Here is a 26,491-nt window from a genome sequence, read left to right as displayed (position 1 = left end):
CTGAGTTGTTCTGCAAGGTAAATGCACAAAACCCCTACAGTGATATTGGTGAGTCTGTAAGGTAGCAAATTCACAGTATGCATTACTTTACTACTAAATGCCAGCTTTCAGAGGAAATAAGTAATATTTATCTTCATGACTAAATTAGATATTATTCCCAATGTAAATGTTGCCAAAAGTTTAATTTAAGCAGTTAGCTTCTTCAAGCTTCCACTTGATAATCAATGTTTCTGATACTGGTTATTTAAAGTAGTTTTGACCACAAAGAGTTTACTTTTTTTTTCAAAATATATGATTCATCCTTCACATTCAGTGGAGATACAGTTAAATATTATTGAAGCCAATGGAAGCTTGATATGCTTCAAATCATATTAAAATCATAATAGATATATATCTATTAGCACGCTGTTCTCCAGCCCTTTTTTATTTTTTCATATTCAGTTTTGATGAAGGGATTCTGCGGTCACAATTCTCTTTTCTTAACGTGGATTTCTCAATGGATCTTCTGCCTTTTCCTGACACTCTGCTATAAGATCATGTCACAAGATGTGTTCATAAACTTTGTACCTTTGCATTTGAAGTTCCTTCATTAAAATAAATATTTTTATAATGGGAACTAACACAGACTTCGGCATAGGAGTATTATAGACAAGAACAAAAAAATACTGAATTTATATCACACGCTTTGTACCAAAAAAAAGTGTTTATCTCAGTATTCTGTGGTGTGGTTTCCAGAGGTAGAGTATTGGACCTGGAGCAGTCAATTGCTGGAGTTCGTTATTCTACTGCTGGGAAGGTCTCCTCTATTTGTGACTCAATGAGCGATGTCAGCTTTGCCTGCAGTTCCAGAAACCCCGGTCTTTCAGGGGAGTCAGTTCTCCAGCACAGCCTCATGATCTCATACAGAGCTTGATGGCAGCCTTCTGGTATTGGCATCAGATTGCCTTGCAGTATAAATCTGATACATGATTTGTTGTCCATCCCTGTTCAGTGAAAAAAAAAGTAAATAGAAATATCATTACTTGGGACCCATATGTTTCTTTCTGTTCTAGGATGTAATTCAGAAAGATGTAAAATACAGCTCCAATTAACTTTTTTTTTCTTCCACTCATGGGAATGTATTAGGCTCATACTTAACATAATGTTTATGACTGTGATATAGAGTGTGACAGAAATTTAAGGAATTGTTAAATTGAGGTTTTATGGTTTAGTCAGAATTTATCCATCCATCCATTTTCTAAGTTCTTCACCCAGTTCAGGGTTGTGGGGGATCAGCAGGCGCAAGGACAGGACACCCTGGACAGGACACCAGGACACACACAGACACAAACAGAGACACAGACACACTCACACCAGGGCCGATTTTCCTAGAATCCCATTAGCCTACCAGTGTACTTCTGGACTGTAGAAGGAAACCAGAGCACCCAGAAGAAACACACACAAACACAGTGAGAACATACAGTACAAACTCCACACAGATAGCACCCCAGGTCTGGAACTGAACCCAGAGCCACAGCCTGCAAGGCTGAAATGCTAACCACTCCGCCACAGTGTCACCATAATCAAAATTTAATTGTTATTTAATTATTAAAATAATAAAATATTCTAGAATACAGAAACATTTGCTTTAGGAATTTGTTTTATAAAAAAAGGAATCAAATCATTAAGAATCGTGACAGACACAAGGTCTTATGACTTGACTGCCCAACCTATTGAGTTTTGACCTAGTTTCATGATTCTGGGATTTTCCCTTTAAACGAAAAAAAAAAAAACATTCCTGAAGGTACAGTAACAATTTTAGTGTGGTATTCAGTTGCTGTGAAGCATTTTGAATAAAAAATGATCCCAAAATAATTTTAAAGTAATCGAGAAACATTTATTCATCCACGTGTGTTGTTTTATTATTATTTTATGTTGTAGGGGATAAATTCAGTTTTTGCTGTGCAGGCAGGCATTTAATGGTAACACTGTTATGGGAAGTGTAACAATCACTTTTACATCTACAGAGGACATTTCAGCACTGTTGTTCATTCTTAAAAAGTCTAAAAATGAGCTTAAGAAAATAAAAAAAGAATCATGATTATGTTAATGTCTTATAATTATAGTTGTAGTTAGAAAAGGTAGAAAATGCAGTTTTCACATAGGGACTTTTCCAAAATTGAATTAAGTAGAACAGAACACAGTGTCTTTTAGTTGCTCAGGTCAGGGTGTTCAATTAGGATGGAACAAACTGTCGCTCTGTTGTTAAATTGAGTTAAAAAATTGATAAAAATACCTAAATACCTAAAATACCTGAGGGGAGTCCCCATTACCTGTAAAGCGCTTTGAGTGGAGTGTCCAGAAAAGCGTAAGCAATTATTATTAATTATAATAATTATTAAATAAATTAAATCAAGAATAAAACACTTGTGCCAGGAGGAGGGTTGAACAGCAGCCCAAAATGTGCACAATACCTGGATATGGCTCCTCGCCGTATGTTACAATTTCCGTTAAGAGAATTCCAAAGGACCAGACATCAGATTTAAATGTATATTCTCTTTCTAAGAAAATCTCAGGAGCCATCCATTTAACAGGAATTTTCAGATCTGGGGTGGGAAAGAGTCTGAGCTTCAGTTTTCAACACAATCTTCATGTAAAGAGATGCTAAGTTTAATTTCAAAATAATATCTGAATTATTTTGTGTGTTTTTAAAGATGAGATTAGGTTTTTACTTACACACATAATTGCACATGTACTTAACATTCATATTTCAAAGCTACATTTCAAAGTTACCTTTTATTCTTGTTTTTACCTCAGTTAATAAAATCCCAAAAGTGGTCAAAGCATATCCTTTCTTCCCTTCTAAACTAAAATTATTAAATACGTGAATAGTTTCACAGCTAATGGGCAATTTTTTCATGGAACTTTCCTTTAACACTTTATGGAAAGTGACTAAATTCTATAGCACATGAAACTTCTTTTTCCTTGATGGCAGCGATGCACTTAAAGAAACTTCGTGAAAAAAATCATTCTAGTTATTGAAATGCTACACAAAAAAACAGTTAATGTACTATCAATGCCCAAAGAAACTGTCACTGTATTGTGCGTATAGACAAAAAGAACAGATTCAATACCCATCTCCTTCCTTTTTTCCTCGGCGAAAGTAAATTGGGCTAGTCCAAAATCGGCAATCTTGCAAGATTTCATTTCACTGAGTAGAATGTTATCTGCTCTCAGGTCTCTGTGGATAATCTTTTGTGATTGCAGGTAAGCCATGCCTTCAGTAATCTGGAAGGGAAATAATTAAAATGAAGAGAAAATAAAATTGACCAATTGCTAATATTGCCAAAACTAAAAATCATTACAGAATGATAAAGCTGTACATTTCTGGGAAAGCAGATGTGGATGAAGTGTTAAGTAAACCCATTCTCATTTATATAATCAGTCTCACACCACAGGCTTTCATTTCTTGGTTTAAGTTCTTTATGCTGTTGAAGGATATGAGTCATAAAGATATTTTATCTCTTCTGAAATATATACAAACCTGTACAGCAAAGTCTATCATGAGAGAGTACTCAATGTCTCTCTGTTCTCTGTGACCTAAACAACAGGAGAAAAAAAGCATTAAGGATTTTTAATATAGATATGTTTAAATAGTAAAAATTTGAAGTATGTTATTTTGTATACATATACTGTCTATTCAGGAATATATTTGTGTAGGGTGGGCAGCACAGTGGTGCTTGGGCTGTGGGTTCAATTCTACATGTGGGCTGTTTTACTGTACAGTATATGGAGACCCACTTTATCCTTCACAGAAGGCAAAACCCACCTAGGTGGTGATTGGCAGGCATTATGTAGCAATATGTACTGTAAAATTTCAGCACAGTAGATTAGATTTAGAAGTAAGGGATTGCTGGGAACTTTAGGTATGCCAGATTGTGCAGGACAAGACACATTTTGGCCAGAAAGTTAGAGTTCATTTCCAAACAGAACATTGATTTAATGGAAATACTAAAGGATGCTATCTCCTATAGTACAGTGCCCCTACTCACCACAATCATACATTGGTTTTAGAAACCAGGATTCAGAGGGAAAAAACACAATTTACCAGTCCACTGATTCCACTTACAACAACAACCTACTGTAGTATCACACAAAGGTCTCCCATCCCAGTATTGACAGTGTGTAAACCTACCTGTTGGATTTATTGTCTAGTGCACATTTGCAATATTTGTTTATACATATTTGGTTAAAGTTAATGTCAAGCAATAGAAACTTCTCTTTAATTTAATCTAAATGTGAAGTGGTTATTTTTTAAAGGATTCATGTTTTCCTAATCTGTAACCTTGTTACATTTCTATGTTAAAGTCCCTGATAATAATAAAAACAGAGGCAAGGCACAACATAGCATGACATAACAGGATGTGACAGTGTTAAGTGCTAATGCCTAACAGAACAATGTAAGCATTCAGCTGAAAACAACCTCGGATAGGAAGGCAGATAGCTTCATCTCATTTAGCAGATTGTTCAAGTCATTAGGATGACTTTGGAGTATGGACAAATGAATGCTTGAAGAATCCCTAATAATCCATAATCACCCTTGTTTTCTGAGATACTTCTCTACTTTGGTATCATCACGGTCCATAGCCTTGCTTTACTGAACATCAAATTAAAAGTTACAAATATATATTGTTTGTTTTCAGTGATTAACAAGACTTTTTAACCTTTGGAAGATTAACCTCTAAGTTGCAAGGAGTATAGACATTAATGTGGGCAATGATTTTTGTCCCTCTATATTGTGCGTTCACAGTACATCAGGTGGGTAGCTGTGTCAGCATGCATAGGCTGCAAAGGAATAAGTAATAGGTTTATTCCATGCTGAAAAGAGAAGAAAGAAAACACAACATTCCGGCTATGTTTTCTATCTTCTCTTTTAAGCATTTAATACACCTATTACTTGTTCATTCACAGTACATGCACATTTGTGGTAATTCATAATTTGGTAATGAATCATGTAGTTTTTGTTAAATTAAATGTCTGAACATACAATTAATGTGAAAGAAAGAAGAGCTAACTTAATACATTCTAGGGCTTAAGGGAATGTCCTACATTGACAGGCAGGAAGAACTGAATGTTTTTAGACCTGAACTGAGAGGACTATACAGGAACCTGATACAAGCATTCAAAATTTTCAAAGGCTTTGACAGAGTCAACTTAGTGGACTTCTTCTGAATGAAGAATGAAACACAAACTAGAGCCACAAGTAGAAACCATAGAAGTCCTTTTAAAACCTAGAACAGAAGACATGTCTTAACCAACGTTTTGTGGAACAATGGAACAAGCTACTTACTGTAGCTATTCTGATAAAGTATAGTACCCTGTTTCTTTAAATAAACCAACTGGAATAGATCCTTGGATCAATAAAATGCTCAAAGGGCCAAATTACTTCCTCTTGTTTGTAATCTTTGTATTTTTCTTATGTAAAAAAGCAACACAGAGTATTTGAATAATCCATCATGCTTCTTCATTTGTAAAGAAAGTGATAAAGGTACATATTAAAAATCATTAAGTAAGTATCACTTCAAATCAGTTGATCTTATTCCAAATTATTTAAATGTAAAATATGAGATTATTTTATACGGACTTAATGGCCTCTTCTCATTTGTAATTGTTCTTTATTTTCAGAAATAGAATACTTCTTAAACCCATCCATGGACTGAGAAAGTCATTTATTCTCAGTAAGGGCTGCAGCAACCTAAAGCCTATTCCAAAAAGTAGCAAGGAGTACATACAAGCACCATTAACCCAGCCAAGACCGAAGACTTTAGCAGGTGGGGAGAAACTGGTTACAGATGAAAGTCCACATTAACACAAGAAGAACATGCAATATTCACACAGAGTTTGGTCCAGTCTAGAAGCAAATCAAAGACCAAGCAGTTTTGAAGATCTAACCACCACTTCATAGTAGATGGATAAATACTGAGGTGTCCTGAGACATTTGTACTATTAATACAAAATGTAGAATAAAATAACTAAACTAAAACAACTGGACTAAAATAAAGACAAAGCAACAATTAAGAACCTTACACTGTAAGTATTTTGATAAGCTCCCGTTCCTCATGAGTTCTGTGACAATACAGAACGGTTCATCCTTGGTGCACACAGCACAGAGTTTCAGGAGCCTTTCGTGATTCAGATTCTTCATGATCATCACCTCATTCAGGATATCTGACTTCACCACTGTAAGACAAGAGATTAATTTAGTAGGAAATCTTCTGCATATGGTTTATGATGGGTGGTTTGTGAGCGAATCGTTTGGGAAGACAGTTGATCTTCCAGGAGTCATCTTGGATGACAACTTTTCCATCTTACAAGATAAACTTTCCATTGGAGCCCACATTTCTGACCACCTTATCTGCACAAACTTCTTGTTCACAGTTCTCTTAACTTCCCACAGCAGCTATCCACACTGGGCACATTCCTCTGCAGCAGAATCTAATGCATCACCGGCAAATATAAGTACAGTGTATATCCAATACCACACACATTCAGTGCCTCTCTGGCCAATTTTGTGCCACCTGGATAACATGTAATTCCAACAGCCTCATTTTCTGCATTTCATGTAGAAAATGCCCAGGCATTTACATTGGTGAGACAGGAAGAAGAGTGGCAAATCATTTCAGGGAATCCAAACAGAAGGACAGAAGATCCAAAACGATAGTTCCCCATTTCACCTATAACGGCCACAATCTTTTTGACTGCATCCTCACACGGTAGTTTCAGAACTCTGATTGCAGAAAGACATCCAAAACCAAAATTATCCTTAAATTTGGATCACATCTATCCTTCTAAACCCTTTCCATTCATTTTCAGATATTTCAGTTTTCCACGTCTCCTCCAGTTTTCCATAAGGTTGCGCACTAAGTCTCATCTGCATTATGCCCGTTTCCCCCTACTCCCCTCCCCTTCTTACCTGCTCTGTCTTTTGCTTTCCTATGCCTTTATAATAATAATAATAATAATAATAATAATAATAATAATAATAATAATAATAATAATAATAATTGCTTACACTTATATAGCGCTTTTCTGGACACTCCACTCAAAGCGCTTTACAGGTAATGGGGACTCCCCTCCACCACCACCAATGTGCAGCATCCACCTGGATGATGCGACGGCAGCCATAGTGCGCCAGAACGCTCACCACACATCAGCTACCAGTGGGGAGGAGAGCAGAGTAATGTAGCCAATTCATTTATGTTACTTTCCCACACTCCCTCACACCTGAAGAAGGCTCCACAGGCTTTTTTTAACCTTTCAGCACGGAATGAAAATCTACCTGTTCTAATTGAATAGTTGGCACCCAGAGGGAGATTCCACATGTGAGAGGAATAGACACAATGGGCACTGTGTGGAGCAGGCCACTCCCCTGGATTAATTGGAAGGTGTATAACAGCAACAAGGGAGTGCTCAGAACTCTAGCTGTGCTATCTAGACTCCCTCTACTCACATCTTTTGGGAGATATGCTGTAGTCCTGTATATCCAGGTGCTAAAGCACTATATCAGCCATGTTCCCTTGCAGCCCATTCAGAATCAGAATCAGAAACTTTATTTACCATTAACAAGATATACAAGGAATTTCTCTTGGTGCAGGTTTCGACATAAATTCCAATAACATATAAGTAACAAAAAAGAAATATACAGATAAAAACAAGGTTCAGTGATATGTACAATCTAAAAGTATGTACAGTTGAGTAATAAAATGTACAGCGAATACTGTGTATATTTACAGAAAGTATCGGTAGCATGTGCCGTTAAATGAAAATGTACAACTGATCACAGAGGACGGATGAGAGAAGTGTCCTTGTTTATAAGAGTTATGGCCTGAGGGAAGAAGTTGTGCAGGTGTCGGTTAGTCCTGGTTTTTAGGGCTCTCACTCTTAGTCTCTGCTGAGAGGCAAAATTGCTGGAAGAGAGAGTGGCCGGGGTGTGAGGGGTCAGCCATCATGATTTTCCCCACCCTCCTTCTTATCTTAGACGAGTATAGATCTGTGAGGGGGGGGGGGTTTTGGGCTGCCGATGATTTTCTCTGCACATCTCACAATGCGCAGTACTTTCTGCTTTGGGTACGATGATTCAGAGCCAAACCAAACAGAAATGGAGGATGCAATGACTGATTTTATAATGGCTGTGTAGAATTGGACCACCAGTGCTTGTGACAGCCTAAATTTCTTAAGTTGTCTCAAAAAATGCATGCACTGTTGGGCCTTCTTGGTAATTGTGGCGATGGTTCTGTCCCATTTAAGGTCCTGTTGGATGACAGTTCCTAAGAATTTGTAAGACTGTGCTCTGCTAACCGTCTTTACATAAACATGTCTTAACAGAGGAAGGAGAGGGGTGGGCTTCTTCCTGAAATCAATTACCATCTCAGTTCTTTGTGTATTCAGCTCCAAGTTGTTCACTCCACACCATGAAACCAGGAGGTTTACTTCCTCCCGATATGTGGGCCAACCAGGGTTGTGTCATCCGCAAACTTGAGAAGTTTGACAAGAAGTTTGGCGGGGGTGAAAAGGTGCAAATTGGCGGGGTGAAAGGAAGAGAATGAGGTATAAAAGGTGTCGCAGACTGACTGTGGGGGGAGGGGGGTGAAGTGGAGATCCTTTGACTCTCAAATCTTGAATAGAAAATGTTTAGGTCAGTTCAGTTCAGTGTAGTCGACTACTACATAGCCCACCTCACCAGCATTTGTAGAGCTGAAACTGAGTTTTCTCAAGTTTCTCACAATCCTATAAACCTGTAAGTCAGTTCCACGCATTATGAAGCAAGACCATCCTCTGAGACTTTCTCTTTCTTTCCTCTCATACTGAAGCCCAGACACAATCTAGAAACACTTTTCATCGTGATGGTTCTTATAAAAATTATTAATGAGTCAAGGGGTGTAGCCAGTTCCACACACAGCCTTCTTGCTCATGTGGAATCTCACTCTGTCTGAGTGCTAATTATTCACGTAGCCCTGGTGTGCCCCATTTTCAATGAGGTGTTTCTTATTAATAGATGGAATTGCCTCACAGGCCTTACATATTTAAAGAAGGAATATAAGAAAAGTTGCAGCTCACATTGTATAGTACTGTATATGCATTCAGTGATCGTTAATTTGCCATATTTTTTAAGCAAGCAAAAACATATTTTATTACATACACCATAAATGCCATAGTTAAACAACATTGCTTGTTTTTTTTCAAATGTATGTAGATTATAGACACAAAATTATCAGATCAAAGACTTACAGTATTCATTAATCTACTGTAGGTCAAAGTTATTTAAAGCAGATTTTTAAGACTTGCACCGCATCCTGTCAGCCACAGTGCTTGCAGACAGTGTTGTTTTATACTGTTAAGGTATCATATTTGCCCAACAGAGTGATTACTGATGGACAGAAATCTCTCTGAATTGGTCACAAGGTCTTACCCATAAGCTCTTTGATGGCCACAGGAATCGTGTTGTTCCAGAGACCTTCCCAGACTTCTCCGAATTCCCCCTTCCCCAGCAGCTTCACCTTCTTTAACGAGCTTCTCTCCACCTCCCACTCTGATGCGTAGGACAATGTGGGGATGGATGGTGTGTCTAGCTAGACAATTTCATAAAAAAACAAAAAAGAAAAACATTAAAACATATTGGATTAGCAGAAGGTGGGCAATTACAGTTTCAAACTTGTACAGTAGCTAGACTGAACTTTAGATAAATGTATTTATTTTCTTCATCATTTTATTGAACTGCCAACGCTTTTATTTAGGGTGATACATGAGTTAACACATACATGTACAGTACATACTGTACTGTATAAATTGTATAAAAACATATAAATATTTATATGTAAAGCTCTTGTGAAGCTTTATGTAAGAAAATCACAGAAATGGAGTTTGATATATCAATGGAAAAGTGTAATTAAAAATATATATATAAAATATATATCAAGTTGGTACAGTAGCTGTGTCAGCATGTGTAGGCTGCAAAGGAACAAGTAAAGGTTTATTCCATGCTGAAAAGAGAAGAAAAGAAATGCAATGTTTCAGCTCTGGAGCCTTCTTTGGGTGTGGCATTATTGAGAGCCCCAGACCATTAGACCAAGTAAATGCAAATGGTAAAATAAAAGGAAAAAATAATTTAATTTATGAGACACAGGTACTGTACCGTCTACCCCATAAATTGTTAAATATGTGCTCATCAACTTTTCTTTTTTTATTTTCTTTAAGTGCGAAAACACGGTGCACCTAAGGCTCAAATTCCAAGCTTCACTGCTTTGAAGAGGTCTGGGCACATTTAGCATTAAACATGTAACAATCAAATGTAACAATTAGCAGAACATTTGTGAAAATCTGCTTTGAAGAGAATCATAGATGTGAGGTGCTGTCTAATTAGAGAGCAGATTGCCCTTTGACGGGATGATGAAAGCAGCAGCACAGAGATTACACTTAGTGTGTGCACCCGATGGACTGATTTATGATTTAACAACTTTATTCATTTTTAAATGATGCAGTAAAACTGCCAGAATAGGCAACACTGTCATACCATTTTGTGACAAAAAATGTTTTCCAGATTCAAATACTAAAACAAATACCTCTAATGAAATAATTAAAAATGCAAAGGTTACTGGGGTGGCAGTGCTGACTCACAGTGCTGGGGCTTGGGTTCAGTTTCCAGGGTGCTATCTGCATGGAGTTTGCATGGAGCTCTCCCCATTGGTAGCACAACTTTCCCCTGGCTGCTTTGGTTCCTCCCACAGTCTGAAGACATACTTGTACGTTAATTGGCTTCTGGGAAAACTGGCCATGGTATGAGTGTGTACGTGTTTGTGTCCGTGTGTGCCCTGTGATGGACTGGCATCACATCCAAGGTGTACCCTGCCTTGCGCCTGTTCCTTTGCTGGGATAGGCATGACCCCGTATGGGATAAAGTGATTAGAAAATGGATGGATCCAAGTTTTAAGAGGGATACAATATCATGAAAAAGGAATTGTTAGTTTGCCTTTACAATCTTGTTATGTTAGTTAGAGCAAATAATGTGAAAACCTTTTTTTTGAAAGAAACTAATATTACTTCAACAGCATTGATTTCAACAACACAGCTGGGTGGCTTGTTCCTGATTCCCATGCCACCTGTGTACAAGAAGTGCCTTCAGTGTTAAATGCTCTATCCCTTAGTTTGTGCACGTGTCTTCTGGTTTGGGTTTCAGTTGACCCTGAGGAAGTTTATTGGGTTAATGTGAGAAGTATTGAAACTCTCCCACCCTCCCTACTATCATCAAGAATGGCTTCATTTGGATGAATCAAATGAACATTGGTCCTAGAATCTAGGGACTGCCATAGATTGATCGTATCCTTCTCTGCCTTCCTATCCTATGAAGGGAAAGGCTCTACTTTGTTCTCCAAGCTAAAGCACAAAGGTAATGCCTACAAAATAAAAAGGTTTGGTCTTTGGTCTGTGTGCTTCTCTGCAATTATGAGGTATTCCCATGTAAATACGCCAGCAGCCATATCACCCTGCAACTCACATCTGGCAACCCTCTGCTGCTAAGCAGATGTGAGCCTGGTCAGTACCTGGATGAGAGACCTTGTGGGAAAAACTAAGGTTGCACTAGGGTGTTAGTGGGGCCAGCAGTGGTGCTGGGGGTCCTGCAGTCTACAGTATGTGGGTCCTAATGCCCCAGTATAGTGCTGGGGACACTATACTGTAAAAAGGCACTGTTCTTTGGATGAGACATAAAAATGAGGTCCTGATTCTCTGTGGTCATTAAAAATCCCAGGACATTTCTTGAAAAGAGTAGGGGTTTAATCCTGGTGTCCTGGCCAAATTCCCCCTTTGCCTTTACCAATCATGGCCTCCTAATAATCCCCATCTATGAATTGGCTTCATCACTCTGTTCTCCTACCCACTGATAGCGGTAGTGTTGAGTGCTCTGGTGCACTTTGAGTGGAGTGTCCAGAAAAGTGCTACTGTAAGTGTAAGCAATTATTATTATTGAAATGCAGGGTTTTTTTTTTTCATTTTAATCAAGGGCATTCCTTTTATTTCTGTTAATTCCATGTGTGTCCTTTACCTGAAAATTATTTGAACTTTTCTCTGTTCTTCTATAATCTGTTTTTAATATGAAGCATCTGGCAGCATGAAAAATCTGTGTCTTGCATTCATGGAATCACTGGAGAAGAATTCTGCCTTATAATTGGGCACCACTAGTATAGGCTCTACACATAAAATCTACACATAAAACTTTCAGAAAAACCACATTCTCCTCATGTGGGTGCAATTCCTGACACATTTCTCAGTGACGTCACTGGCTTGATTAGAGAACTGGAGAATACAATCCTGGTAATAGCTGACCAGACACAGAAAGGCCCACACCAACTGTATATCTTGTTTTAGATGTAGGCCAGTCTTTCTCTTTCTGGAGCTCAGGCAATACTGATGCATCCCCAGCTACAACTGATACTTCTCAATACTAAAACCTCAGTCTTATGACAATTTCTGAACAGAAGTGCAGTGTTGTATGTATAATCCTGCAGTGTTTGTTAATTCCATAATATGCTGCTTGTAATGAAACAAATGTATAACAAACGAAATAGTGCACAATTTAGAATTTTATAAAGGGTTCAATTACACCACTACTTAGGAAATCCAAGTTACATTTGGCTAATGGCATTGATCCCACATTGATAGATGCCACATGTGCTCACAATGATCCCCTTTACCAGTTTAGCTACACTTGCTTAAGTGCTCCTTAAACAAGTGTACTTCTACAAATACTAAATACACCTTCAGCTCCTCATGGTTTAACTAGAAAAGCTGCTCCCATATGTAATTGGAAGATCCCATATTATGCCACACAGAGTAAGACATAATTATTTTGAGGCTGGGATATTTTGTTCCGGTTAGTTGGATAAAAGATTTTTTTAGCTCTTCCTTTGTCTTCCCAAGCACTTTGTCAAAATCTATCTGAGTTATAGATATAAGCCTGAGGCTTGTAGTGACGATGAAGTGAGTGGCTTAACATTGTATACGTATTTCTGTCAAAGACCGCTATCTACCTGCTGGTAGATTGGTCCTAAACATTTGAGTTGATTGATAATAAACTATTATGAAGGTGTAAAAATGATGCATTTAACAAAATAATTACTGTAAATCCCAAGATGCGAACACACGAATTACAACAGCAAGTGTATATAATTGCTTAAATCAGAATGCATCAAAGTCAAGAATGGAATTTAAAATTTACACAGGACAAAAAAAATGCATTCCATTTCCCTATGACTTCAAGGGAAGGGATCTATGAAGCCAGTGCTTCATCAAAAGGTCAAGGAACAAGTAAAGGTTTATTCCATGCTGGAAAGAGAAGAAAAGAAACACAGCGTTTCAACTGTGGAGGCTTCTTTGGGCTTATAACCTGGGCGAATATGTTTTGACAGCTAACAAGAGTGAATATTCTTTTGTCCAGCATGAAGATTTAATATTCAAGAGAAACATTTGTGAAAGAAATAAGAAAAACATACTAATTGATCTGAAAACAAAGGTTTTTTAATACTTACCATAACACAAGGTTTTTGAAGTTTAGTGCACAGTCCATTTGCATTTTCAGAATATGCTGCTACCAACTCTGAAAGATTCTTAAACTTCATCCCTTTAACCAGATAGCAGTCCCCATCGGATTCCAGAATTCTGTAATGTCTTGCGAAATTCCCATTCCTCACTGTAAAATGTTAAATAAAATTGGATGGAAATGCTTCAACAATAGCATTAAGAAAAAAAACCCACAATGTTTCGGCTTTGGAGCCTTCTTCCGGTGTTGCTTACACCCAGAGAAGGCTCCACAGCCGAAACGTTGAGTTTTCTTTCTTCTCTTTTCAGCATGGAAAGATTACTTGTTTTTTGGCAGCCTATGCATGCTGATGCAGCTACCCACCTGAACAATGTATATTGATATGATAGATAGATACAGTATTTTAAAGATACTATATTTATTATAAATATTATATTCTTTATAATATGCCATAAGAGCATGTAATACCAGATTGACCAAATACCAGATTTAAACATTGTTCAAATATACCTGCTATTTTAAACATTACGGTGCTGAGAAACCAATTGTAAACCCCTAGGTTCTTCCTTACAGAGCTGCTTCAGGTCAGGGACACCTGAGTATTTCCTTGCACAAACAGCTTGTTTCAGGTTGTTAGATAACATTTCTATTGGTTTTTGGGCTAGGCTTTGATTTAGGTAATGCAGAATACAAACATTCTTCTTCTTTAGCCATTCTGTTATTGTTGTTTTTGTTTGTTCAGTATGTTTCAGACCATTATCTTGCTGCATGATCCACTGTCAGCTTTTTCCTTATGACTTCGTAGCTTAAGCATTCATTCACATTTACAAGGAACAAGGAAACATGAGAGGAAAATATAAAAAACTGTTTTATGCAACATATTTTCGAACAATTATTTATAGTTCTTTTATGTAGAAAAGTCCCCTTCGAAGAACATTTGCTAGGAAAGAAAAAGTATTTTATGAATAGAGAAAACTAAAGTTTGGAGCTAAGTAGTCTCTACCTCATTTTTCTACACAGGAAACATGAGTGTTCTGTTTGTATGTATATCAAACAAAGCTCTTCTTAAAGGCATTGTGAATATTTCTGCAGTCATCACCCCACCCGTCACAAATATGTCTTAGTCATGCTCTAAAGGGGCTTCAACAATTTTCAATAATTATGTCATTAAGCTTCAGAAATATTACAAATGATCATAGAACAACCAAGCCATAGAATTCCATAGTATTTTATCACACTTGAAATGTCCTGCTAAGGCAGATGATAGATACTGTAGGAGATCTGCTCACCTGTGAGAAAATAGTGCTGTTTTCTTGTATTTCTCCACACAAGAAAGGCTCCTTCACCATTTTCTTCCCTTAACAGGCATCGCTTAGCTTCCATGCACTTAGTGATGTTTTCAAAGTACCATCTGATAAAGAAAAGTTGAAGATGAAATGTTTAGCACATTGCATATATACAGTATGCTTCTAATTGTTAGTTGCAGGTTTATTTCATTTTTATCTAAAATGTTACAAACAGACATAGTTTGATCCTTTTAAAAACTCTTTACATTTCCCATAGGAAAATTATCCATGGACATTAAACTGTTGATAAAGAGTTCTGTACTTTATGTATCTGTAAAAGATGCACTTTACAAGCACATTAGCTTTAACAAGAGTGGTGGTTGTATTGTAAACTACTATAATTTTCTTATATATACAACCATCCTTTGATTTATGAATGTACAGTAATTCATTCTTTGAAAAATGTTCATAAGGTGGAAATTCGTAAATCAACAATTCAATTTCTATTATTTTGCATGTTAAACCTTCCAGTTAATATAGCTCCTGAGGTTTAGAAAATCACCCAGCATTACTTGTTTGTACCTAACAGGGCCATGAAACATCAATATGAGGACACTTGTTAACTATAATTAATTATAGTTAATTATACTATAGCGTCTGTTTGAATACGCACGATGCAGTGAAAATCTCTTCGTAATAAGAAAACCAGATGTGAAATGACATGCTATGTTATATCAAGCATTTGTAAACTGGCTATTCATATTTTGAGGAATGGGATCTGCAACACAACCTTAGCAGTACAATTTTTTTCCATTTTTGTCTTTTCAGTGCTTATGTCTCTCACCTAACATTATGTATTTACTGTATGCCACAGAATGGTAAAGGTGGGTGTGGAGAAAGGTTTTGGGCACAATATTGACTTTAAGTATGCTTAAAATGACTAATATCTTTGTCCAGGTTGGTGTGTTTGTCTTTCTTATTTGTTATTCCTCCCACAAACAGTAGGACATTTGGCAATGAACAAAATTAGTTTTTGGTTACAGCAAACCCCGATGTTCATGTATTTCTGTAAGTGTGTGTCTCCTATAGATATTGTGTGTAATAATAAAAATAATAATAATATACAGTATAGCACTTTTCTGGACACTCCACTCAAAGCGCTTTACAGGTAATGGGGACTCCCCTCAACCACCACCAATGTGCAGCATCCAGCTGGATGATGCGACGGCAGCCATAGTGCGCCAGAACACTCACCACACATCAGCTATCAGTGGGGAGGAGAACAGAGTAATGAAATCAATTCATAGATGTGTATGTGCTCTCTTATGAAAAACATAGTGATACGCTGACCATGTTGAGAGTGAAAAGGGGCTTAGCACCCTTAAAATTCACTGGTCCCCACTTATACAGGTGTGCGGAGAAGAGAAAGTACTTCATACAGTCCTTCAATCAAGGGCACAACACTACTGTCTGCAGTAAGGTCTTGAACCCACCATTTGGGTTACTCTTTGGACTTGCACAATCTGGTCTACCTAAAGTTCTCCCTTAATTCAGATCTGCTGACTAGAGGGGCTGGTGGAGTATAATGGCTGCAATCAACTATTAAGCAGGAGGGAGCTGCTCTTCAGTGGTGTGTGAGATGGGGATCCTCTTATGTGTAAAGCCCTTTTGAATCCTTTGCCTTGAAAAAACACTATATAAATGTCAAACACATGTCATTTTTGCATAACAAATGAGAGTTTAAAGGAAAAGTTGCCCTCGCAACACATTACGTTATCATCTTGCCCATCTTTGTGTTCCAATCATTTTTTCTTCTGTCACTTATACTTAAAAATAAACTTAATGATAACCGTCATATAACACAATGAGGTACAGATAAGATAAGGATCCACAATAAATGAATATGAAATACTATAAAGTCTTCCTTTCTCATTACTTTGATTTTATTGACTTTTGCATCTATAAGAATAATAAAAAAACTTTTGGTACTGGCGTCTATGCAAACTTTTAATCCAAGTCAAAAACGTGTGATATATTGATGTGAAATGTATCTGGCACATTTCTGAATAGTGAAAAACACATCATATTACATCTAAAATTTAAAAACAGCAATCCCTATCCGGAGCAAACTAATGAAAAGCCTCATGATGAAGACAAATCAGCTTACATACTTCATGAGAATGAAATAAAAACAAAAAATAAATTATACTGATGACTCATAAAGTTGAAATTGGACGCCGCTGTCAGCAAGCAACCTACATGTACAGTATTAAAATAAACCATAACAATACAAACATGACTGAACTTGAACATGACTCTTTAGGACTGAAAAACAAAATCCTGCGAAAGTAGGGGTCTATAATAAGATGCTTCCTGCATTTGATCAAATTAGTATATCTCATCTAAATTTATACGCTATCTTTTTTATCTTCTCAGATCTGAGATGACCTGTCTCTAGTACTACAGTGCAAAAACTGTGTATAAATATGACCAAAAAATAATGTTTCTATACTGGACATCAAAAAACCTTAGCACTTACAAAGTACCTAATTCTCTTATTTATAAATGTATGTTCTTAATATCAAGAAAATTAGAAACCTTTTGAAGCAGCTGTAATAAGACTTTAATAAAATTGAATAAATGTTATACTATAGCAGCAGATTAAATTAAGAAATGATAAAACTCTATATTGTTTATAAAAAAACTTCTCAAAAACTCATTAGCTGGTGCAAAATATTGCATACAGGTGAAACAATACAATGTATGAGGTGTAGACTTATGAAAAACCTAAGCCTGGCATATGGCAAAAATTATGGTTTATATTTTTAAAACTAGAATTTAAACTGAATAGTGTTGTATTGAAATTGTACAATATACTAAGACAATTCTGTACAATATTGGTCACCATGTTTAAAAAATATTAGTTCTCTGGAAGTCTAGAGAAGAGTATTTTGATATATTTAAAGGCTCAAATGAATGTTCTACAATGACAGGTTGAAGGAAATTCTATTTATGCTATCTTTACCTTCTCTCCAGTAAACATACTGTATGGACAAATGTGTTTGATGTTCGAAAAAAATGATTATTTGTTTTACCCAAAGGCTTGTGGGAATACAGAACAAGCTACCAAATCATGCTGTTGAAGCTGATATTTTAGTTAATTTTAAGAAACAGCTCAATGAGATCCTTTACTGATCATCAGTCATGCTAGATGTTTGATGAGCAGACTCGATCATGACCCTTCTTATGTTCTTATAATTGTTTAATTGAAAATAAAAATATAAAATCTACTTGTTCTAGAATGACATTGCACTGAGCAAAGTCAAATTTGTCAAATGATTCATTAATCAATTTCCTGCAAAAAGCAAGGGTTAAATTTATTAAAATCTCTAAGTATTTCTTTAAATAAAATTTAACCATATTTTAACTATCTCTATATATCCTATAAATAAGTGTCCCTGTATAGAACAATATAGTGATTTCTGAAGGTTTTTTGTTTCTCTGGGATGTAAGACTTGCAGTATCAGCATGCATCACCATGGTTAAAAAGCTCTCCAAAGACTGCAAATGGTCATTGACCTCCACAAGATGGGGGGGGCTATGAAAGAAGCTATAAAATGCCATATGTACTACTTTTCTCTATAGTTTCCATTATTAAGAAATTTAAAGTTAATAATCTTGGAAGGAAAGATTTGTAGATCTCCGACATGGGCTGGCATCGTCAGGATACAAAGTTTCAAAAACAACAAGTCACAATCGTAATCCCTCACTTTAAGGGAGCTGTGGATTTTTCACATTTTAGTTGATTATGTGCACCTGCCTCCTATCCTGCCCCTCCTTATTTAAGCCAGACGCTTTCACTATTCTGGGCTCAGCATTGGAAGATGGACGCCAGGAAGCCTGCCTACCAGCGGGTCCTGGAGTGACCTGACGGCATCGCCTTCACCTCGGCGTCCTGACCATCTGAGTCCGGGGCTAGAAGCGCCTGGCCCCATTAACCTGTTTTTATTCCCCGTCCCTGCACTTGGTCCCTTTACGGTTTTTAAACTCTGTCTTGTTTTTGTCTTGGATGGATCACCTGGTACTGGACTTTTGGACTTCGCCCTGGATTGCCACCTGGACTCCTCTGGACTTGTTCGCCATGGCCACACTCCCCCTGAGCACCAGAGCACAGTCGACAAGCCCTCCTGTTTGTCAACCTGCCCAGTTCCTCATCGTCTCCTCCCCATGTCTGTTTCACTTACTTCTGGATTATACCGTCTGCATAGGGTCCTGACCTACGCATCGTTACAGGTATTGCCTGCATGAATGTCACAATCATGGTCAAGTTGCAAGGAACAAGACTTTTGACTGATTAACTATCTACTGTACATGTGAATGAGAATTAGAACCATATCCTATGATGGCATGAAAGGAAACTGAGGTTTTGTGCTCATCTGCATTATACTGTATGTGGTGTGTAAAATGTGAAATACATGTTGATAAAACACTCATATCCACTGTGAAATATGATGGTGGGCTCTATTATGTTTTCGGCTTAGTTGATTAATGATTAGTCATTCCAGATTGAGAGGGTAGGAAAATAGTTCCCAAACCTTTCAAATATAAATATACAGTATAAATAACAAGGAACTAAGGTAGAAAGTGGAAACACACTTAACTAAGAAGACAGTCCTACAGTGATTGTTTCTTAAACAGTCATCACCTTAGTGCTTGTTTTAGTTCTGCATCAAATGCCAATATCAGAAAAAAAGCACAGAAAATATGCATCTTTAATTTGCCATGGATAGGTCAAACTTAAAGTGCTCCCTGCTGTTTATGTACAGATGGCTATTTGACCCATCTATGTCAAAACCAGAGTCAAACCCACATGGCTATCTTTGGGACATTTAAAAGTACTTAACCTACTTTGAATTTACCCATGGTCAAGAAATAAATGACACACCAGCACCTAAATGTATCTTTTTTTTTGCATTGAAATATGTTTGTCCAGAAAATGGCCTAAATGAAATGATACTAAGATATTTGTCTTATTTGGGACACCCTTTTTTTGTTTTAGTAATTTATGTCTATCTGTGCTATTTCCATACTTTATTTCAAACAACTCATATGCCGAGATTTCTAACACCATTGTTTTGCTGTTATTATTAGTGAGATTTAGATTATCTACATGTTCTTCTTTCATTTTATGCTGCACATATGATTATTTTAAACCTGCCCTGAAGTCAGAAGAAAACAACCTGACTTCCTTAAGAAGCAGATCTTGGAGAAACAGGAAGAACTCCTTTGAATTCCTATCATACCTCTCATCATAGTTTTAAAGAAAAAGTACAGACATGAGTACTGTGCTGTATATGTAGTAATGCCTGGTGACCAAACATCAAAAATATATACTGTGTTTGTATAAAGATTTGATTAAATTTACATTAGCTCCTTGGAATTGTCCTATGTTTCAATAACCAGTTATTAAAAATAAATCTATCTTATTTTTTTATTTTTGAAACGTCCACACATTTCTCTGAAAATAATCTGAAAACACAAGGAATTTGACTCTGCATTTGTATAAGTATCATTGACATAATGGATGACACTAAATAAGAGTTAGGACGAAAAGCATGCCCATATACGGTAAATAGTATAATACTTATCATACATACAGTACATGCAGTGTTTATCTCAAATGATTACTACACATCTGTTGCAGGATGTTTCATGTCAATTTCTGTCTTCAACTGTTTTTCGCTAAATGTTATTCCTACACTGCAATTCAGCCTCTTCTAGATACAGTAGGCGGCTTGGTGTGATTTAAGATAGAAATTAGACTTAAAAACATCAGTTCTTTAAAATGGTATACTTACGGTGCAGCTTCAAGACTGTGAATAGGCCTGATAAGTTGTTTAGGGACATAGCCCTTTTCATCTGTTACTTGACTGTATCTACCTGACTTTACAGTCAGTTTTCTCACGTAAACCCAGTGCTCTGTCTCGTTGATGATTTCCAGTATATCCCCTCGTTTGACAGTGAGGTCCATAGGAGTGCGAGGACTGTAGTCATAAATAGATGCATAAGCACTGTAAGGGTCAGGGATTTCACTCTCCGCTTGTTTGTGGCAGCAAGAGCACCGGCACTGGTCACAGAAAGCAGCATTTCCCATTTTTGTTGTGTCTCCCGCCACCACCTCATACACTGAATACCAGAGACACACATTGCTTTCTTTAGCACACAAAGGCAGAAGAAACAGGTTTTACTGGTTTTATAATGTTCATGGGTGTCTTCAGAACCTACCCAGGCTTCCAAACAACCATTGCTGCTCACAAACAGGACGTTCTGTTCAGAAATGTTCACTACGCTCACTATCAGTATAATACTGATTACCAACAGACTGCTGTACTTTCTGGTCACTAGTACGAGTTTAATATTTTAATAGCATTTGTACATTCTCAGTTGTTACAGCATTAGGATACTTGTAAACCCTAAATTTTGTTGTAAGGTTGAATTACAGACCTGTAAATCAGCACTGCTGACCTCCTCAATGTAAGGTACTGTAAAAGTAAATTGCTACAGTACATATACCGTATCTATGTCTAATGGCTAGTAAGAAAACCTTCCTGGCATAAAGTTGATGATTTCCCCAGCTCACAAGGGCAGTACTGAAGCTAACCACACGGGGGAGCCGAGGAGCTGATTCATGGGGCATCCCTTTGGTAAGGTTAAATAATCACCTCTTATCCCTCTGTCACAACCCATACTGTACTATAATAAGATTTTAATCAGAAGTGTTTTAAAATATTTCCACTTCATCATCAGTTGTTAAATAGAAAGTTAAAGAAAAGTTTAACTTTCTCAGCTCTGGTTCTAAAAGCTTAACTTGGCTCACAGAGTTCATTTTAAAGTTTGAAACATAAAATGAACGTTTCATGTGCTGTCCTCTAAATCAGATAAAGCTATTCCACACACATGTTGTCTTCCATGCTAATTGCCCTTCAGAGATATACATTGATCTAAATGCAGCTTTCAAAAAGCTTTCAGCTTTAATGCTGGCATTCCTCTACTCAAAAAAGAACTACAATTCTGCTCTGATTGGCTGTCCTGTACTGCTGTTTCCTCAAAGCCAACTCCAAAGCCAAATAAATACAGCCTTCCAATCAGCAGGTGTGTGACCAACCAATCCCAGAACTCACCTCCTTAATCTGAGGGAAATTTGAGGGGATACCTACCGTTAGAAAACAATATTCTGTATTGTATTTCCATTGAACCAATGAACACAATAAAAATGCAGACACTTGGCAACAAAATAAATAACCCTTGAAGTAAAAAAATAAATGCTTATTTTGTGAAAACAAATGTATGACAAAGGCCAGAACTGTGACCGACCACCCAAGCTAAAATTCATATGCTGGTATGATTTTGTCCTTCGGTTCAAGTGGCACTTTCAATCATAGTTTAGACAAAGACAGGCAACAACTATAATACATGTTCAAAGAATTAGAAGGAAATACAGAAAATATGATTATGAAGTCCTTCTTTTGCAGCAATAACAGGCGTGCTGTGAAAAGAGGGTAAAATTTCCCTTTACTGTAGGTAATATACTGTACAATAACTGCTTAAAACCCCCTGAACAATAAAAGTGGATTTCCGTGCATAATGTTGTACTGAGAGATTCCTAGATCAATCGGTTTGTTAGCAACTGAAAATCAAATGACCAAGAAGTTAAACGGCAGCCTCTCATTTTCTTATAATTTTATATATTAATATTCAGTAAATGTTATTTTATTAAGACTAAACAACTAACACCTTCCCTTTAATCACATAATTTAATTATATAACATTTTTGCTTGTAATAGACTCTGCTTTATTGACATTAAGAAATGTTTACTAAATAATTATTTATGATCAGCAACCATTAAAAATGCTGATAACCAAATAAATCAAAGTAACATAAAAAAATACAGTACGCACATACCAAACATTAATGACAAATCATGATGTATGATTGCTTATGCAATACCCCATATGTTAATATTATACATGTAGTATTTTTTTCATATGTCCCATATGAACAGCAGAATTAAAGGTTTCTAATTCTAATATGTGTACCATCATACTTTCTGATCTATATACAGATATTGAACGGATATCTATATGCTTTCAAACACCAGTAAATCTATTGAAAATACAAGTTTGTGTGCTATACTGTAAAAGATGATTACTGATTTGAAAGTGAAACAATTATGGACAAACAGTACTGAATTGATTGTATATTTAACATATAAATACAATTGAAATGCTGAATAATATTAACAAGCATTTCCGATTCCAATAAACACTTCATTCTAACAACATAAGATGATGGCTAGCCTTAAAGAACAATTACTAAAAACTGTCCCTGCATCTGATATCTCACTTGAGACAGTCATAATGGCTAAAGATCCAGGTGGCCAAACATTTGTGCTTATCTTTAAATCATACTAAATCATACTATAATCATACTAAGCCAGTTCTCAGTTACTGTAAATAACTAAGTCATCCTTCATATAATATCAATAGGAAAGACAGGAAAAAACAGTGAAAGTAGAAAGTAGAAGAGAGACAGAGGAGAAGAGATACCGCAGAGAGAAACCTAACTCAAAAGACCAAGAGGCCAGAATCTGTCTAGGTAATCTCAGCACTGAGAGGACTGGTTCTTAGGCCTTAAGACTTGTCTTTGTTAAATTTAATTGAACCTGAGTTTGTGGAAATTTTGATTTGTGTTATCCTTTGACCTTAAATAAATCCTAAGTTGTTTATTTATTCTCTGTATTTCATAGAGAAATAGGTTCTCACTTGTCGAACACATCTTTAGAAAGTGATTTATTTCCAGGCAGGATCTTTTCTTTCCCTCTTTTCCCTATACCTGTGACTTGTGATCTCAGAGAGAGTTCTGTATTTTCTGTGTTGACACGGGCAGGACTCTTAGTCGCATGTCTGTAATATCAATATGTAGCCATAAATTTCTGTGTGTCATATGGTAAATTATAAGTTTCCCACCTGGTCATTGCTTTGATATCACGTAATGTCTGGTATTCCCCAATGATAATTAGCGCATAATTTTAAAATTTTCAGAATTTGCTTGAATACAGATGTCTGGACCTAATGTCATTTGTGATTTGATTTCTTCTTCTAACCTCCAATATTATTACAGTATCTATATACACAAGACTGATTCTGTGATCAGCCTTGAGCCCTAAGACTGTCAGGCCTTGTGACACACTGTAGCTTTATTCACCACTGTGTGGCTCTAGTGAGCTAGGAAATGATCAACTGAGAAAAGGTGATCAAATCCCAACTCAGGACAAGCAGCATCATTGCACTATAGTAGGGAACCTACTGGGGAATCAGATTAACGGCTTTGGATTTGTGCCTGACCTTATTGCATTCCGTAAATCTACGGCAGATGTATTGTATTTTTCCTAATGAAACAAGTGATTTAAAACTAAAACCAGGGTCACTGTCATTAAATACTGTACATATTCTAGAGGTCCTTTAAATTATTCAAATAGTGGCACTTTCTATAGAAACTGTAATGTGGACTGAGATAAACAAACAGAAACTCAATAACAGAGAGAGAGAAAAAAAAATACTTAAAAAGGCCCTTGCAGTTCCAAAACCATACCAATCTGAAACAGTTATGGCCACTAAACCACAAGATCTTATAATCCAAATACATAAAAAATTGTACGATGACAAGATGTCAGTAATGAATCTTGTATAAACTGTATATTCGTGAACATTGGGACGATGCAGAACCACAAGATCCATTATGTGGGAAATCTGTACCCTGCAGATCTGATACTGAATTGTGTTTTACATGTGTGACAGCTCTGGACCCTACTGTTGTAATGCTGTAAAGTGTGATATGCTGTGATACTGTTAACCGCTCCAGATACTTTTCTTCAAAACGTGCACAATTAGTTTGTGTGCTTCCTTCCATTTCAAGACAAGGCACTTCTTGAAACCCTTCTGTGTTTATTCTCAGTCGTTTTCCCCATGTATTCCTGCTGCAATTTGGTCGGCGGTCCTTTTCCGTCCTGTTGCTCTCAAACATGCTTCAATTGCCTCTCGCATCGTTGGGTGGGCATCCAGCCTAGACCTGGCTTCAGTAAGTGAGCAATTCCGTGCCAGGATCACCACTGCTGTGGGCACCACCTGCAAAATAGAATATCAGATGTTAATCTACTTTCATTAATATGTGAACCAATCAATCTCCAGCCAAAGAAGCAAACAAAGAAGCTCCCGTGCACATGCAGCAGAACTGCTATCTATCAAAGAAACGTCATGTGATATATCCCATATCTGATAATAACCTGATTATGAGAAAAAATAAAATAGTGCATTCTCCAACAATTTCTCAGTTTGGAATCCACAAAAAATGAATATGAAATACTATAAAGTCTTCCTTCCTCATTACTTTGATTTGAGTGACTTTTGCATCTATACGAATAAAAAAAAAACTTTTAGTACTGGTGTCTACGTAAACTTTTAATCCAAGTTAAAATGTGTGATATATTGATGTGAAATATATCTGGCACGTTGCTGAATAGTGAAAAACACATCATATTACATCTAAAATTTAAATACAGCAATCCCTATCCAGAGCAAATTAATGAAAAGCCTCATGATGAAAAAACAAATCAGCTGACATACTTCATGAGAATGAAATAAAAACAAAAAATAAATTATACTGATGACTCATAAAGTTGAAATTGGACACCGCTGTCAGCAAGCAACCTACATGTACAGTATTAAAATAAACCATAACAATACAAACATGACTGAACTTGAACATGACTGTTTAGGACTGAAAAACAAAATCCTGTGAAAGTAGGGGTTTATAATAAGATGCTTCCTGCATTTGATCAAATAAGTATATCTCATCTAAATTAATACGCTATCTTTTTTATCTTCTCAGATCTGAGATGACCTGTCTCTAGTACAATGGTGCAAAAAAGTGTATAAATATGACCAAAAAATAATGTTACTATACAGGGCAATTCACTTATGTATATGCTAATATCAAGAAAATGAGAAACCTTTTGTAGAAGCTGTATTAAGACTTGAATAGATGTTATACTATAGCAGCAGATTAAATTAAAAAATGATAAAACTCTATATAGTTTATGAAAAAAAACCTTAAAATACCCAACTTATTAGCTGGTTTCAACATATTGCATACAGGTGAAACAATACAAACATTAGATATAAAATGTAAAACACTATGTTTGAAGTGTAGACTTATGAAAAACATGTCTGCCATATGGCAAAAAGTATGGTTTATATATTTAAAACTAGAATTTAAACTGAATAGTATTGAAATTGTACAGTACACTAGTAAGACGATTCTTTACAATATTGGTCACCCATGTTTAAAAAATATTACTTCAAGAGAAGAGTATTTTGATATATTCAAAGGCTGAAAGGAATGTCCTACTATGACAGGTTGAAGGAAATTCTATTAATGCTATCTTTACCTTCTCTCCAGCAAACATACTGTATGGACAAATGTGTTTGGTGTTTAAAAACAATTATGACTTTTTTTTTACCCAAAGGCATGTGGGAGTACAGAACAAGCTACCAAATCATGTTGTTGAAGCTGATA

The 26,491-nt window shown here is 36.4% G+C and overlaps 2 protein-coding genes across 9 annotated transcripts in view; both read right to left on the bottom strand.

The window, feature by feature from the left end:
- Positions 1–684: 684 nt before the first annotated feature.
- LOC102683020 (tyrosine-protein kinase Src42A) lies at positions 685–21,096 on the bottom strand. Its single transcript, XM_006626102.3, has 9 exons — positions 20,715–21,096; positions 14,860–14,981; positions 13,560–13,720; positions 9,449–9,608; positions 6,067–6,219; positions 3,524–3,579; positions 3,114–3,267; positions 2,454–2,585; positions 685–983 (listed from the first exon to the last, which is right to left on the bottom strand). The coding sequence occupies exons 1-9, from the start codon at positions 21,008–21,010 to the stop codon at positions 778–780; spliced, it is 1,440 nt and encodes a 479-aa protein (XP_006626165.2). The 5' UTR covers positions 21,011–21,096; the 3' UTR covers positions 685–777.
- Positions 21,097–21,708: 612 nt separating this feature from the next.
- Positions 21,709–26,491, bottom strand: part of gckr (glucokinase (hexokinase 4) regulator) — an 80,131-nt gene continuing 75,348 nt past the window's right edge. For all 8 annotated transcript variants that reach the window (XM_069197777.1, XM_069197774.1, XM_069197780.1 and 5 more), the window contains one exon: positions 21,709–25,041. In XM_069197777.1, the coding sequence (XP_069053878.1) occupies positions 24,868–25,041 (174 nt within the window). In that variant the 3' untranslated portion in view covers positions 21,709–24,867. The remainder of the gene's footprint in view (positions 25,042–26,491) is intronic.

This window comes from Lepisosteus oculatus, chromosome 2 (assembly GCF_040954835.1).
Source record: "Lepisosteus oculatus isolate fLepOcu1 chromosome 2, fLepOcu1.hap2, whole genome shotgun sequence".
Lineage (NCBI taxonomy): Eukaryota > Metazoa > Chordata > Actinopteri > Semionotiformes > Lepisosteidae > Lepisosteus > Lepisosteus oculatus.
This window is presented reverse-complemented; position numbering and strand designations above follow the sequence as displayed.